Below are 16,623 nucleotides of genomic sequence, written 5' to 3'. Positions count from 1 at the left end.
ACTCGCACCTGTCTTTGGAACCTTTTTGCAAAGTGGGTTAGGGACACCGTCTCTGGTTTGTTGTCCATGTTTGCATACACATTGGATTCCATCATCTGTTGAACTCTAAGGGGGTCCACCGAGGATCAAAGTATGTCCAGGTTTGACCCCCCCAAAATAGGTATTTACTTTCTTCTCAGTTACATATTTCGCAGGTAATCCACTTGGACCAATAGTGCCCTAGTTCTACCAAGTGAGCCCAGGGGCATTGCCCCTATTTTTTGTATATCAAAATTGAAGCTCACGGAAGAGCTAGAACAGAATGGATCAGTGCATAACAAAAGTAACAGTGGACAAGATGGAGACAGAAGCAAACTCTCGGTAATGAAGAACTGCAAACCTGGAAAGAGATGGCCTTGGGGTGAATTAATGGGGGTAGTAAAGATAATGGTTTTGGATGGGAGGTGATCTGAGGTGGGGATGAACAGCTGTCGTGAACACCTGGAGGGAAGAATGAGATTGAAGAGAATGTGGAAGTTCATAACACAGGTGGGAAAAAAAGAGGAACTCGAGAAGCTTATCTGAATATTGACATTCCTGTAAATATGGTATGCAGTGTAAAAATTAAAATAATAATAAACGGTCGGTTACCATAAAACCCCTAAATCTAATTTGCACAGCTAATGTAATAAAATGTAAAAAAACAATATGTTTTTTTGTATAATTATTAAAATAACCTGATCAGTGTGAAGTAATTGATCACACCCATTGTGACACATCGTGATCACATTGATCACACCCAATTGTTATGGATCTCAGAGACGGCACTCCCCTTAGCAAGGGGGGGTTAATCCCCTTGGCCTGTTAAGCCAGCCGTCTCTGGTCCTGGTACTTGTAACGCTCTTTTGCGGGGTGGAATTGATCAGGGTTATTGGTCAAGGTGTTCTCCCGAATACCTTCACCAATCCCTCCGCAAAACAGGGAGACAAGTACCGCTCGAACCACGGACAAGATGGTATTTGCCGAGAGGTTTAGCAATCCGCGGTTCGAGCCGTTATCAAGAGACTAAACCCGATTCCGAGCGTTGGCCAAATCGTGCCACAGGTACTCAATCGAAAGAAGGGACTACAGCGATCGGACGAGAAAGAAGAAACCAAAGGTAAGAAATAACAGACATTTATTAATTATTTACAAAACCAAAGAAAGAGAAACGAAAGTAATATACAGAAGAAGAAGAAGACAAAGGGCAACACAGGGCATTCATTCATTCATTCATTCATTCATCAATGTACTTGATTCGTCTTCCTCCGTCAGTCCACTTTCTCCATCCTATTTTAATGGTGAACATGGAGGATCACGAGCAGTTCTTATTCATACACATACTGTATATGGTGTTAGCTTGTTCCACAACAGTTATTACCCCCACTAATCTGTCCTCATCCAAACCTTTGACCTGCAGGTTGCAGCATTTCCTCCCCTACTTTCCCTTCCCGTTCCTCCTGTCTCCCTGTTCATTCATTCCCTCGCTTGTTGTGTCGAAGAGGTGCCCCACTACCGGTTCATACCCTCCTTGAGTCACAATAAGAGGGAGGGAGATGGAGAGAGAGACATAGAAAGGGAGTGAGTGAGTGAGAGAGAGAGAGAAATAAACAAAATAAAACAAGAAGGGAACTCGGTAGAGCGCATACCTCTGCCAAGTTGAACAGTTTACGTTTTGTATCCAACTGACAGGCCTGATCTGAACCAAAGTCGAATCAGCTTGTTTTTGTCACACAAATTAATCTACCTAGTTCTGTCCTAACCTGTCCACAACGTTTTGAAATACCATGCTATATAACATTTTCTCCCCATCTCTCAATAGTGAAGAATCACTTTAAAAAAAAAAATTCTCGTTACCAGATCCACATCCAGATCTTCACCAAAATTGAATCATTTCATCATTTGTCACATTCCCAACCTGTCCACCAAGTTTAGTCCGAATACGTCCACATTTTTCTTTTTTTGAAATATCTTGCTTACAGACAAACAGATAAACAAATAGACAAGGGTGAACCACCTTCGGTGGTCGAGATAACTAGAACGGCACTCAGTAGAAGGCATGTCCCCACCAGGCTGATTAATAGTTTACATTTTGTATACCACCGATAGGCCGGATCTGGATTCGGACCTGAAGAAATATGAATAGATTTGTTCTTCCCACCTGACCAACTCATCCACCAAGTTTTGTCATAACTCGTCCACACATTTTTGAGATATTGTGCTATAACATATCGTTTTGGCCCCATCTCTCAATGGTGAAAAAATATTTGTAACCAATAAAAAATTATCCCATCCAGATCCGGATCCTCACCAAAATCGAATCAATTTGTCCTCGTCACACTCGCAACCTGTCCACCAAGTTTCACCACATCTGTCCATAACTTTTTGAGACATTTGCACACCTTTGGTGGTGGAGGTAAAATCATAACTCAAGCCGTCCTTTCAATCAATTAGATCTGTGCATGACAGTCGATACCGATGGCAGATGGACATCTTTACGACCTTGTTGAAATACAAGGTCCAAGGTCCTAATAGTTTAGATCATCCACCACCCAAAAGCGTGAGTGGTTCAAGTTTTGTCTGCACTAATGTACGCAGATCACCCTGCCTTTTGTCCAAGTAAAATTTGAATACCACACTGTCTACTTTACTATGGTCTCTGATTTAGAGATACAACGCTGTAATGTGTACAGATCAGAAGGGTCCAACATACAAATACACAAAATATATCAGGGATGAGTGAAAACATGAGGATGGTGTAAACATGGTGTGCAAATGAGGTTTATACATACCGCAGGCCCTAATGGATTAGCTCATTTATGGCTTATTTTCCTAACTTTCAGTCATATTGAGCGCAACATCATCCTTCCAATGGAATTATCTTAAAATCCCCATAAAGATCAAACATCTGAATTCTTAACGCTCTAACGACAAGTTGTTTTGAGTTTAGTGCAAAAAACGATCCCACCCTATTGGCGGAACCTAATTTATCAACTCCTGGCACTTTCACTTGGGCCGCACATTTCAAGCACCGACACAAAACAGGTTGGAACAGAAGTCTATCTATTTACCCCTTGCCCACCCCCATTTTCCTGTAAACTACAACACAACTACACTCGCTGTTGGAGAAATGAATGTAAACTTTCTACATTCTTGAAATCCACCACACGTGGCAAGCGCGTCTCCATCCAGAATTCCCAGGAACAAGAAAGTAATAGCTGCTTCAGAAGAATAGGACACAGCACCACATCCAAGCAGGTGAATCCACAAACAGGTGCGCACAAAAGACCCTTGAGCGACCACAACCCTCAACGCTCTCCGACCTGTGCTGGAGCAAGCGGTTCTCAAGAATTCCACAATGCATCGCCTCAAGAAATCGGAAGGTAAGAGAAACATGAGACGAGGACATACAAATCTCAAATAACGTGAAACTTGGTAAGTTGAGGAATAAGTGACCAAGTTGATGAATAATGAACCTCGATGGTGAAAGTGACGTCACACAAGCACGACGTTTGCTTGATGTACCTGCTGCCGATCGATCAATCTGGTGTGAGAAACATGCAAGCTGCCCGACATGAGTGTTTTTTCTGGCTTCACAAAGGCATCATCCAAATACATTGATCACCCTCCGAGTGTGAAGTTTGGTGAAACAAAAAATTGTTACCATTCCCTTTTTAATTCCAGTAAAATCAGATATTAAAAGAGACGCCATTAACAAATTTGCTTTCCAACTGAATGTGTGCATTTCTTCCATATCATCGACTCAGATACATCTATGACAATGGGTAACTTGCACTGACAGCAAAAAAGAACACACACATGAATACACACACACAAACACCAACACGCACACACCCACACAGGAACACACACACCCACACAGGAACACACACACACACACACACAGGAACACACACCCACACACAGGAACACACACACACAGACACAGGAACACACACACACAGACACAGGAACACACACACACAGACACAGGAACACACACACACAGACACAGGAACACACACACACAGACACAGGAACACACACACACAGACACAGGAACACACACACACACAGGAACACACACACACACAGGAACACACACACACACAGGAACACACACACACACACAGGAACACACACACACACAGGAACACACACACACACAGGAACACACACACACACAGGAACACACACACACACAGGAACACACACACACACACAGGAACACACACACACACAGGAACACACACACACACAGGAACACACACACACACAGGAACACACACACACACAGGAACACACACACACACAGGAACACACACACACACAGGAACACACACACACACAGGAACACACACACACACAGGAACACACACACACACACAGGAACACACACACACACACAGGAACACACACACACACACAGGAACACACACACACACACAGGAACACACACACACACACAGGAACACACACACACACACAGGAACACACACACACACACACAGGAACACACACACACACACAGGAACACACACACACACACAGGAACACACACACACACACAGGAACACACACACACACAGGAACACACACACACACACACAGGAACACACACACACACAGGAACACACACACACACAGGAACACACACACACACAGGAACACACACACACACAGGAACACACACACACACAGGAACACACACACACAGGAACACACACACACAGGAACACACACACACACAGGAACACACACACACACACAGGAACACACACACACACAGGAACACACACACACACAGGAACACACACACACACAGGAACACACACACACACAGGAACACACACACACACAGGAACACACACACACACAGGAACACACACACACACAGGAACACACACCCACACACAGGAACACACACACACACAGGAACACACACACACACAGGAACACACACACACACAGGAACACACACACACAGGAACACACACACACAGGAACACACACACACACAGGAACACACACACACACACACAGGAACACACACACACACAGGAACACACACACACACAGGAACACACACACACACAAAACACACACACACAGGAACACACACACACACAGGAACACGAACACACACACACACAGGAACACACACACACAGGAACACACACACACAGGAACACACACACAGGAACACACACACACACAGGAACACACACACACACAGGAACACACACACACACAGGAACACACACACACACAGGAACACACACACACACAGGAACACACACACACACAGGAACACACACACACACAGGAACACACACACACACAGGAACACACACACACACAGGAACACACACACACACAGGAACACACACACACACAGGAACACACACACACACAGGAACACACACACACACACAGGAACACACACACACAGGAACACACACACACACACACAGGAACACACACACACACACACAGGAACACACACACACACACACAGGAACACACACACACACACAGGAACACACACACACAGGAACACACACACACACACAGGAACACACACACACAGGAACACACACACACAGGAACACACACACACACACACACACACACACACACACACACACACACACACACACACACAGGAACACACACACACACAGGAACACACACATACACAGGAACACACACATACACAGGAACACACACACACACAGGAACACACACACACACACACAGGAACACACACACACACAGGAACACACACACACACACAGGAACACACACACACACACACACACAGGAACACACACACACACACAGGAACACACACACACACACACACACACACACAGGAACACACACACAGGAACACACACACACACACAGGAACACACACACACACACAGGAACACACACACACAGGAACACACACACACAGGAACACACACACACAGGAACACACACACACAGGAACACACACACACACACACACACACACACACACACACACACACACACACACACACACGAACACACACACAGCAACAGACACACAACAAGGACGATCAGATGGAGGAGAGCGCGAATGAGAGAGTGAGAGACTGAAGCGTCCTGAGGAGTGAGAAATAAGTCAGGAGGTGAGTGGTCATTGTGATGATGTTATTAGTTATTACATACCGATATTGCTGTGATTGGTCGTACTAGTAGTGATTCGTTCGGTACATAGTACGTAAGGGATAATAAAGGAGAGTGAGTGAGGTGAACAAGATAAGGTGAGTAAACAGGGGGTCATTAGAGCGTAAACACGAGTGCAGGTAATGTCGTTCACCATTGCACAGGATAGGTTGTTTAACACACCTGGCTTGCCTTGTGGAACTGCTTCTTCAGTCCAGCGACCGACATATTTGACCGTCGTCGTTTTCGGGACTCCTGCTTCTGATCAGCTGGTGAAGGCTCCTGTATCGTTCTCTCACCTCTTCCTTTTTTTTCTGCCTGAGATCCACAGTGCTGCCAAGTCAGCCGTGACGTCTTCCTTCCCGCTCCCGCCCCTCACCCGTTATCGCTCCACCTCTACCCGTGCTAGCTCCGCCCCTTTTGCTCTCTTTCAATACCTCTTCTTCACTCATACTGTATAATACCATTTTACAAGCGAAGCGATGATTTATATTACCTTTAAATAGTATTCACAAAATGAAACCTGAAAATAAATGCTGCAGTGCTGCGGACGTCAATGAAAAAAAACCAGCAGTGCTTATACACCGCTCAATAATCCCTACGTTTCAAAAGATACGTTAACAATATACTGCGTCCTACTTTTAAAAACTGACAGGAATATCGAGCAACATTTGGAGTAAATCGGAAACAAATCAAGAATAAAACATCGTGCCTTGTGTTTAGAGGTGTGGGTGTGTTCACTTATCACCTTTAATCTTTACTAGGGCATGCCCGTACGTGGGTGCCCGTTCCTTGCCAAAAAAAAAAAAAAACGCTACCCGTACGCTCTACCCCGCCCGTACGCCCGTAAACAAAAAAAACAACGCTCTTCGCTTCCGCCCTTCGCTCTGGGAGAAATAATGCGCATAAGAAATCGAGAAATTATTATTTTCTCCGGAAGAAATCGAATTACGAACCGTAATGGCGCACGCGCTCGGCTCGGCTCGCAACAACGCGTTCTGTGATTGGCTGCCGGAAGTGAAGTCTTCACTGTCCGGAAGGTCGCAAATCGCAGTTACGATGAATCGCAAATTAGTTTTAATTAGTTTTAAAACATAGTTTAACGCCAACATAGTTTGCCAACGTGAAATAAATGAATACGCTCTCAAATGTGCCGTCCGAGGCAGAGTCTGTTCGCCACGTTCGGCACACGTGATAGCTCGCTGCTCTCTGATTGGTTGAATCGTTTTTTGGACATAGCTCGGTAACTACTTGTCCGATTAATTTCAAACCTTGAAAAGGCACATCCTCGGGTCCCCAGCAATATACCTGGCAAGTTGCAAGTATATCGGACCCGTGGTTGTCGAGAAACAGCGGTCACAGACAAACAAACACACACACAGACATACACACACACACACACACAGAGATTAGTGGAATTATAGATAGATAATATCAGAACGAAGGTCTCTTGTGGGATATACGTGTTAACAAGGAGGAACTTAGGACAGAAGGGGGCCATTGGGCCCATCATGCCTGCGCTACACTGGAACGAGAGAACTCATTTAATCACCCATCCACACGAAGCGACCTGCCAATATACCTGTATAAATTGCGAAGATGAAAAATACAATACCTTGTGGCGGGCACAAGGGTCAATAATTCCGCGCACCAGTGGGTGGCGCGAGCCGCGAGCGTCCAGGCGGGGAACTGAAATACATGCCCCGCCTTTCGGCTGATCGGCCACGCCCGGGGGCAAGGCGTGGCCTCGGGACATATATGCGGGCTCCAAGCTCGAGCCCGCCCAGTGCTGATATGCGAGCTTGTAATAAAGACTCTTGTTTGTATCCACGCGTTGTGGCCTACCTCTCTGGCAATCAAGTCGTGTGTGCACAGCACCACACTGGTGACCCCGATTGGTTCAGCCGTTGCTGACCCCCGAACGCGCCATGGCTACCAACGCCGTCGCAATCAAACTCCCGGAGTTTTGGGAAGCGCAAGCCGACGTTTGGTTTGTGCAGGCCGAAGCTCAATTCCAACTCCGGGGCATCACGGCGGACGAGACCAGGTACTACCATGGGGTCGCCGCCCTCGGGCCCGGCACTGCCGCCCGCGTCGTGTCCATCCTTCGGCGCCCGCCGGGCGACCACAAGTACGAGGCACTCAAACGTCTCCTCCTCGCCACGTTCGGGCTCACGGAGGTCGAACGTGCCGACCGCCTCCTGGACCTTCCCGCCCTCTGCGACACACGACCATCCGTCCGGATGGATTTCATGCTGTACCTGCTTGGAGACCAGCGCCCGGATTTCTTATTCCGAGCACTTTTCCTACGCCAGCTACCTGTACAGGTGTGCCTCGCGCTGGCCTGTTCCAAAATAACGGAACCCCGTGCCCTGGCTGGAGAGGCCGACAAGTATTTCGCGGCTTGCGACACGCGGTCGGTGTACGGTGCTGCCGTAGTGGATCCCGGCGCGGAGGCTACAGCGCCCCCTGCTTCCCTCGTGGCCGCTGCTACGCCCTGCCCACTACCGCCGCCGCCGCCACCACCACCGCCACCACCACCGCCGCAGGCACGGCCGCCGCGGTGGCCACCGCCGCAAACCTGGTGCTACTACCATGCCACGTTCGGCCGGAAGGCTAAAACGTGCCGCCCGCCGTGTTCTTTTGACGGGTCGGGAAACGACCGGGCCGGCGCTCACTTGCGGCCATGAGCGTCGGCCATTCCGGCAGCCTCCTGTTCATCACGGACACCTCGTCCGGGCGCCATTTTCTTTGTGACACGGGAGCGCAGGTAAGCGTCCTTCCTGCCTCCGCATCTGACAAGCAAGCCGCGGGCCGGGGCCCCGCTTTGCTTGCCGCCAACGGTACACCCATCCTCACATTCGGGAAGCGTTGCCTCTCACTGCGGTTCGGAGGGCAGCGCTTTCAATGGTCGTTCGTCACCGCCAGCGTGCCAATGGCCCTGCTCAGCGCGGACTTCCTATGTGCGCATGGGCTGTTGGTCAACGTTAAGCGCAGACGTCTCGTCCAGGCTGAAACCTTCAGCTTGCTCGCTTGTTCGCTGAGCGGCTCACCGAGCGGCTTGCCAAGTGGCTTGCTGAAAGGTTCCGTCCCGGCGAGGTTAGTCTGTACGCTTCCAGCAGCGGACGAGTTTACCCGCCTCCTCGCCAGTTTCCCGGCCCTCACGCGGCCCACCTTTTCAGCGGTGGCCATCAAACACGGGGTGGAGCACCATATCCCCACGGTCGGGCCGCCGGTCTACGCCCGGGCACGCCGCCTCGACCCCACGAAGCTCGCCATGGCGAAAGCGGAGTTCACCACGCTGGAATGGCTGGGTATTGTACGGCACTCCAACAGCGCTTGGGCCTCTCCTCTGCACATTGTGCCGAAGCCCGGCGGCAGATGGCGGCCGTGCGGTGACTACCGCCGGCTCAATGATGCCACCACCCCCGACCGCTACCCGGTCCCGCATATCCAAGACTTTTCCGCCCGGTTGGCAAACACGACCGTGTTCTCCAAGGTGGACCTCATCCGGGGCTACCACCAGGTCCCCGTACAACCGGACAATGTCCCAAAGACGGCCGTCATCACCCCTTTCGGCCACTTTGAGTTCCTGCGGATGCCTTTTGGGTTGAAGAATGCGGCCCAGGCGTTCCAGCGGCTCATGGACAGCGTCTTGCGCGACTTACCTTTCATCTATGTCTACCTGGACGACATCCTAGTCGCGAGCGCGTCCCGGGAGGAGCACATGCTCCACCTCCGCACGCTTTTCGAACACCTCGGCCAGCATGGCCTGATCATCAACCCTGCAAAGTGCCGCTTTGGCATCGCCACCATCGACTTCTTGGGGCACCGCATCCCCAGGCACGGGGCCGTCCCTTTACCGGCCAAGGTGGAGGCCGTCAAGAGTTTTCCGCGCCCCCACACGATCAAGGGGCTCCAGGAATTCCTGGGCATGGTCAATTTTTGCCACCGCTTCATGCCCCGCGTCGCCCAGCTCCTGCGCCCCCTGCACGAGGCCCTCTGGGGGAAGCCGGGCAAAGGTGACCGCCTGGTCGGAGCCGATGGCCGCGGCGTTTGTGGGCGCAAAGCTGGCCTTGGCCAACGCCACCATGCTGGCGCACCCGGCGCCCGATGCACCGATCGCCCTCACCACCGACGCGTCGGACTACGTGGTGGGCGCGGTGCACGAGCAGTGGGTGCGTGGTGCTTGGCAGCCCCTGGCGTTTTTTAGCCGGCAGCTTCGCCCACACGAACGCCGCTACAGCACCTTCGACCGCGAGCTGCTCGGGCTGCACCTGACGGTCCGACACTTCCGCCATCTGCTCGAGGGCCGCCCGTTCACGGCTTTCGTTGATCACAAGCCCCTTGTGTTCGCGATGGCCAAGGTCGCCGAGCCATGGTCGGCCCGGCAGCAACGTCACCTCTCTGCTGTGTCCGAGTACACGACGGACATCCGTCACGTCGCGGGTAAAGACAACCCGGTGGCGGATTGCCTTTCCCGGTCCGTCGCGCACGTGGTCCACCTCGGGATCGACTATGCCCGGATGGCGGAGGACCAGACCGCCGACCCCGGCGTCCAGGCCTTGCGGACCGCTGTCACGGGCCTCCGCGTCACCGAGGTGCCGTTCGACGTCGTGGGCGCGGCCCTCCTGTGCGACGTCTCCCTCGGCCGGCCTCGCCCCATCGTGGCCGCTGGCTGGCAGCGCCCGGTTTTCGACGCCATCCACGGCCTGTCCCACCCGAGCACGAAGGCCTCCCAGAAGCTCGTCGCGGCGAAGTTCGTCTGGCATGGCCTCAAGAAGGACATCCGCGACTGGGCCAGGACGTGCCTCGCGTGCCAGCGCGCAAAGGTCCACCGCCACACCCAGGCCCCGTTGGCCCCGTTTACGGTGCCCGAGCGTCGGTTCGACCACGTCCACGTCGACTTGGTGGGACCTCTGCCCCCCTCGCGGGGGTTCACCCACCTCCTCATCATGGTGGACCGCACCACACGGTGGCTGGAGGCCGTGCCATTGGCGGCGACGTCTGCGGCTGATGTGGCGCAAGCCTTCATCGCCACTTGGGTTGCCCGGTTCGGTGCCCCCTCGGACATCTCGTCCGACCGCGGCCCCCAGTTCACCTCGGAGCTCTGGGGCGCGGTGGTGCAAGGGCTCGGCGTCAAACTGCACCGCACCACGGCCTACCACCCCCAGGCCAACGGCCTGTGCGAGCGCTTTCATCGCTCGATGAAGGCCGCGCTCCGGGCCAGCCTCCGCGACGGCAGCTGGGCCGACAGGCTCCCCTGGGTCCTGCTGGGTCTCAGGACGGCGCCCAAGGACGACCTGCGCGCGTCCTCGGCGGAGCTGGTCTTCGGACAACCGCTGTAGGTACCGGGCGAATTTATCCCTGACTCCACGGCTCCTTGGTCCGCGGCGCAATAGATCACGCCCACTACATTTCAAACTGATCAGACTAAGCGTTGTCCCTGCCGAATGATGACGTCATAATTATGGCACCAATGACGTCATTGTTAACAACACCTATTCCCCATATGGAGTTCTTTACAATGAGCAATGTTTAATTTTTTTCCATGCAGCGGTTTTGGAGAAATAGAGGTGCAACATTTTTCGTTTTTTACAAGATAGCGCCTGTACCACATGACCTATGACGTCATGATTATCATTAAAATATTCGACATGAGGAGGTGCTCCCATGGTGAAAATTTCTTGCCCACCAGACCAACAGTTGCTGAGAAAAAAAATTCACAATGATCGGATACTTGTTGTACTTATCGAATTATGATGTCATAACGAAGGCACAGATGACATCATCATTAACATATCTTATTCCCCAAGGGGAGTACTTGACAATGAGCCATGTTTCAATTTTTTCCATGGAACGGTTTCGGAGATCTAGAGGTGCAACGTTTTTCGATTTTTTTTTAAGATGGCGTCTGTACCACGTGACCTATGATGTTATAATTATCATTAAAAAATGTACAGGAGGAGCTGCACATATTCTGAAAATTTTGTGTCCATCGGTCCAACAGTTGCAGAGGAATTTTTGTTTTATTCATACTGATGAGATCAAGCGTTGTACTCGTCAAATTATGACATCATAATTAAGGCACCGATGACATCACCATGAACATATCTTATTCCCCATGGTGAGTACTTGACAATGAGCCATGTTTCAATTTTTTTCCATTGAGTGGTTTGGTAGATGTAGAGGTATAACGTTTTTCCAAGGTGGCATCCATACCACGTGACCTATGACGTCATAATTATGAATAAAAAAAAAATTGTACAGGCGGAGGCGCTTCTCTGGTAAAATTTCATGTCAATCGGACCAACAATTGCCGAGAAAATGAATTTTTAAAATGCAGACACGTACGGTACACGCACGCAACTGAATGCTTAACCTTGCTTTTCGCTTCATGAGCGCAGGGTAACAAGAAGAAAAAGACATAACATGTCATAGCCTGTTAAAAGGGCATAGGTCAAGGGCTTACATTATATGGGATTTGAATGACAATCTATGACATTCTCCCCCTCTTAAAAAGAAGAAACTAGTAAGTCCTACAAATCCAGGTGATCAGGCCCTGATCTGCGCAGTACAGGTGCTTCAGGGACATCCTTCGGAGTGCTTTCCACCTCTGAGAAACCAGCTGCATCCTCATTTCCAGTCGAGAATAGTGAACGTATAGAATGTAACATGTGTAACAGAACGTCCTCCCATTGAAGGTTTGATGGGCCTCGTGATTTGAGAGCCAGAGTAATATTCTTCCAAATCACACCGTTGTAATGTTCACACTCTCCATTCCCGTCGGGATTGTACGGGGTAGTACGACTGGTCGAGACACCACAAGAGTGTAGGAAGTGCTTCAATTATGTTCACACAAAGGAACTTCCCCTGTCAGAATGTATGTAAGCTGGTATACCAAATATAGCAAAGGGTTGACTAAGACATCTTATGACGGTGCAAGTTGTCATGTCAGGACAAGGAAAGGCGAATGGGAAACGAGATAACTCATCTATCACAGTAAGCTAGTAGTGGTTAGCCATACATGATGGTAAGGGCCCTTTGAAATCTATACTGAGTCTTTCAAAGGGTTGTGTAGCTTTTATCAAATGTGACTGCTGTGGTTGATGGAATCTTGGTTTGCACTCTGCACACACTGGACAGGAGGTTGTTACCTTCTTCACATCCTCAACAGAGAAGGGAAGATTCCGAGTTCTTACGAAATGTATCATCCTTGTGACGCCTGGGTGACAGAGAAAATTGTGTAGTTTGATCAATGTGTCTGTGCTGATTGCCGAGCAGTATGCTCAGGATAATGTGTCCGCCACTATGTTCTTGCTCCCGGGTCGGAACTGTATGTCGAAGTTGTATCAGGCAAGTTCGATCCTCCATCTTTGTATTTTATCATTCTTGATCTTGCCCGATTGTTTGGAGTGAAACATGATGGCTACAGACTTCTGATCAGTGATCAGGATGAAGTGGCGCCCAGTCAGATAGTGTCGCCACTTGCGCAATGATTCAACAATAGCATAGGCCTCTTTCTCCACTGAAGAATGTACGGACTTCTGATTGGTGATCAGGGTGAAGTGGTGCCCAGTCAGATAGTGTTGCCACTTGTGCAATGATTCAACAATAGCATAGGCCTCTTTCTCCACTGAAGAATGTTTGCGTTCACTCGCATTCAGTGTCCTAGAGAAAAATGCCACGGGTCTTCTGGCTTGATCAAGAGTGGTGGCGATCACATTGTCTGAAGCATCCGTCTCGACAACAAACGGGACATATTCATCGATAGAAGAACCACTGATTTCTCCACCTCTGCTTTTAGATGTTTGAAAGCTTGTCAGGCTGCATTCGACATAGGAAAACAAAGAACCTGGACAAGGGGCTGACCTTCTCCGAGTAGTTAACAATCCACTTAGAGTAGTACAAAAACATGCCCAGTGCTCGACACAGAGACCCCATATCCACTGGAAGGGGAAGATCCTGGAGTGGTCGAAGTCTCTCTGAGTCGGGCCTAATTAACCCATTTGCGTTTGTATATCCCAGGAGATCAACTGTGGCTACAGAGAATGAGCATTTATCAGTGTTGAAGGTCAAGTTGAATTTCTTGGCAACATCGAGAAATTTGTGAAGATTAGCATCATGCTGTTCCTTACTTTTGCCACAGACAGTAATGTTATCCAGATAAGCATAGGTATCAGAAAGTCCATTGTCGGCAATAAACTGATCTTTCACCCGTTGGAAACATATGACTCCGTTTGTCACCCCGAATGGAATTCTGCAAAATTGATACAATTGCCCGCATGCCGCAAAGGCAGTATGTGGTTTGTCTTTATCTCCGATAGGGACCTGGTGGTAAGCGGCCTTCAGATCGATAGTACTGTATAGTTGGTACTGTGCTACCTTGTTGACCAATTCATCTATCTTCCGGAGTGGGTAGGCATCTAATTGAGTGAAGTGATTGACGGTCCGTGAATAATCAATTACCATCCGCCTTTTGTGTCGCTCATTTGTTGTAACTACCACTTGAGCTCGCCAGGGCGAGGTGCTGGGCTCGATGATGCCCTCTTTGAGCAACCTTCTTGTTTCTGACTCAATGAAAGAGCTGTTTGGTGCACTGTACTTTATTGACCTAACAGCAATAGGCTTATAGTCGGGAGTGAAAAAAAAATAAATAAAAATAAACCACCTTTAGAGGCCATTTTTCCCCGCAAGCGGGGGTTGGCCTTTTTCGGGAACTGTGGTTGTTGTTGTTTTTCGGTCCCCTTTTTGAAGCAATGTTTTACGGCCGGATGCCCTTCCTGACGCCAACCCTTTTTGCCGCCTTTAACGACAAGCAGGGAATTACCAGTGAACTGGTACTCAAATTTGCCGACCTCGGAAGGATGACAGGCTGAGTCAACCCCCCTGGCGTTAATTCAGCGATTGACCGGGATTCGAACCCAGGATCCTAGGATCCTAAGCCGGCACCCTAGCCGCTAGCCCAACACCAGGGATTGAGATCGGGAGTGAGATTGGCAAAAAGCGGTGGAGGAGGTACCGTGAGGTTAGCTAGTGCACAAACAGAGAGCGGTGGTTTGTCTCACCCAAACTGCACAATAACACTCATGATGTTTCATGAAATTCTGGCCTAGGATTACATCACTACAAAGGTCAGGTAAGATGGAAAGTCGAGCATTACTGTATGTACTACCCTTTCAGATCAAGGTTCACTAAACAATGACCAGCTATTCTAGTCAGCAATGAGGGAGATACCATTGATACTGTACCTGTCTCAGGGTGCACACAAAGTTTGTACGCCTTAACCAGCCTCTGGCACACAAAAAACTTTCCGAGCTCGCAGTATCCAAAAGTGTTCTTCACTTGTTACCATTCACAAGCACATTAACTGTTGCCTTAGATAGGTTCTCTACTAATGCGGCAGACATTGTAGCGAGGGTGGGGTGTGGAGCACAGCAGCAACAAAATGATGTACATATGGAAACAAAATGATGTGCATAATTATGTATATCGCATTGAGGAGAAATTAAATAAAGGCACGAACACCGTCCGGAGATGCCCGGAGAATTGTATTTCCGCTCAATGTGATACACTCTATAAACTCTTATTCTGAACCAATTTTTAAAAATTAAACGGCGGAATTGAACTCAGCAGCAGTTCTGACTGCTAAAAAAAAGTGTTAATTTGCTAATTTTTCATAAGCTATGATTTCCTGTTTGGCATTAAGGACCTCCATCCATTGTTGAGACAGCAGAAGCAGCATGTCCAGAGTAGAATGACCTGGTCTGAATCCAAATTGATGATCCGAGATCAAGCCATTGGAGAAGAGGCAGGATTTGATGTCAGAAGAGATGATTGATTCTATGACCTTGCGGATTATTGCGTAAGTATTTTATTGCATAAGTTATTGCATATGTATTTGCATAAGTATTTTAGGTAGCAGGTTGTGGACAGCAACTGCCCAGGGTGGTTTTACCGTTCTGACTTAGGAGCACTAAAGTGGTGCCCGGAACCATCTTACACTCTCCGTGTCAGGATTACTGGTCTTACTTACTGTCTCACTCAACTTATAGCGACCGGGCTAGCTTCAATCTCTCTTTCTCGCTAACAAACACCATGTACTTTTCATCATACATGTTTCTTCTCTTTTATTTAAGGCCTGGCCTCGATGTGGGCTATACATTCTGTGCCTGGAGCCTCCAACATAAAAAATAAATATATTTTAAAAACCTTTGCCGAATTAACCCTAAATCATTTCAGGAGTAAATTATTTGTTTGAATGTTTACAAAATAAGTGTATCAGGTTTGACTTGTATGGAATCCATGGTTTAAATAAAAAAGTAAACTCCCCCACTTATCTAAGTAGTTCTAAGGTGCAACTGACTTGGTCATTCAAGTCATTCAAGGCAAACATGAAGACCCAGG

At 49.1% G+C, this 16,623-nt stretch overlaps 1 protein-coding gene across 5 annotated transcripts in view; it reads right to left on the bottom strand.

Moving 5' to 3' along the window:
• LOC137417482 (endophilin-A3) overlaps positions 1-6,608 on the bottom strand; it is a 95,665-nt gene extending 89,057 nt beyond the window's left edge. For 2 of the 5 annotated variants that reach the window (XM_068103401.2, XM_068103402.2), the window contains exon 1: positions 6,400-6,569. In XM_068103401.2, the coding sequence (XP_067959502.2) occupies positions 6,400-6,444 (45 nt within the window). In that variant the 5' untranslated portion in view covers positions 6,445-6,569. Of the gene's footprint in view, positions 1-6,399 lie in introns of all 5 variants that reach the window. The other 3 variants (XR_013622397.1, XR_013622398.1, XM_068103400.2) reach the window with 3 other exon arrangements.
• Between the last annotated feature and the right edge of the window lie 10,015 nt (positions 6,609-16,623).

This window comes from Myxine glutinosa, chromosome 2 (genome assembly GCF_964187855.1).
Source record: "Myxine glutinosa chromosome 2, kmMyxGlut1.1, whole genome shotgun sequence".
NCBI lineage: Eukaryota > Metazoa > Chordata > Myxini > Myxiniformes > Myxinidae > Myxine > Myxine glutinosa.
The sequence above is the reverse complement of the archived record's forward strand: the minus strand, read 5'-3'. Positions and strand labels throughout refer to the sequence as shown.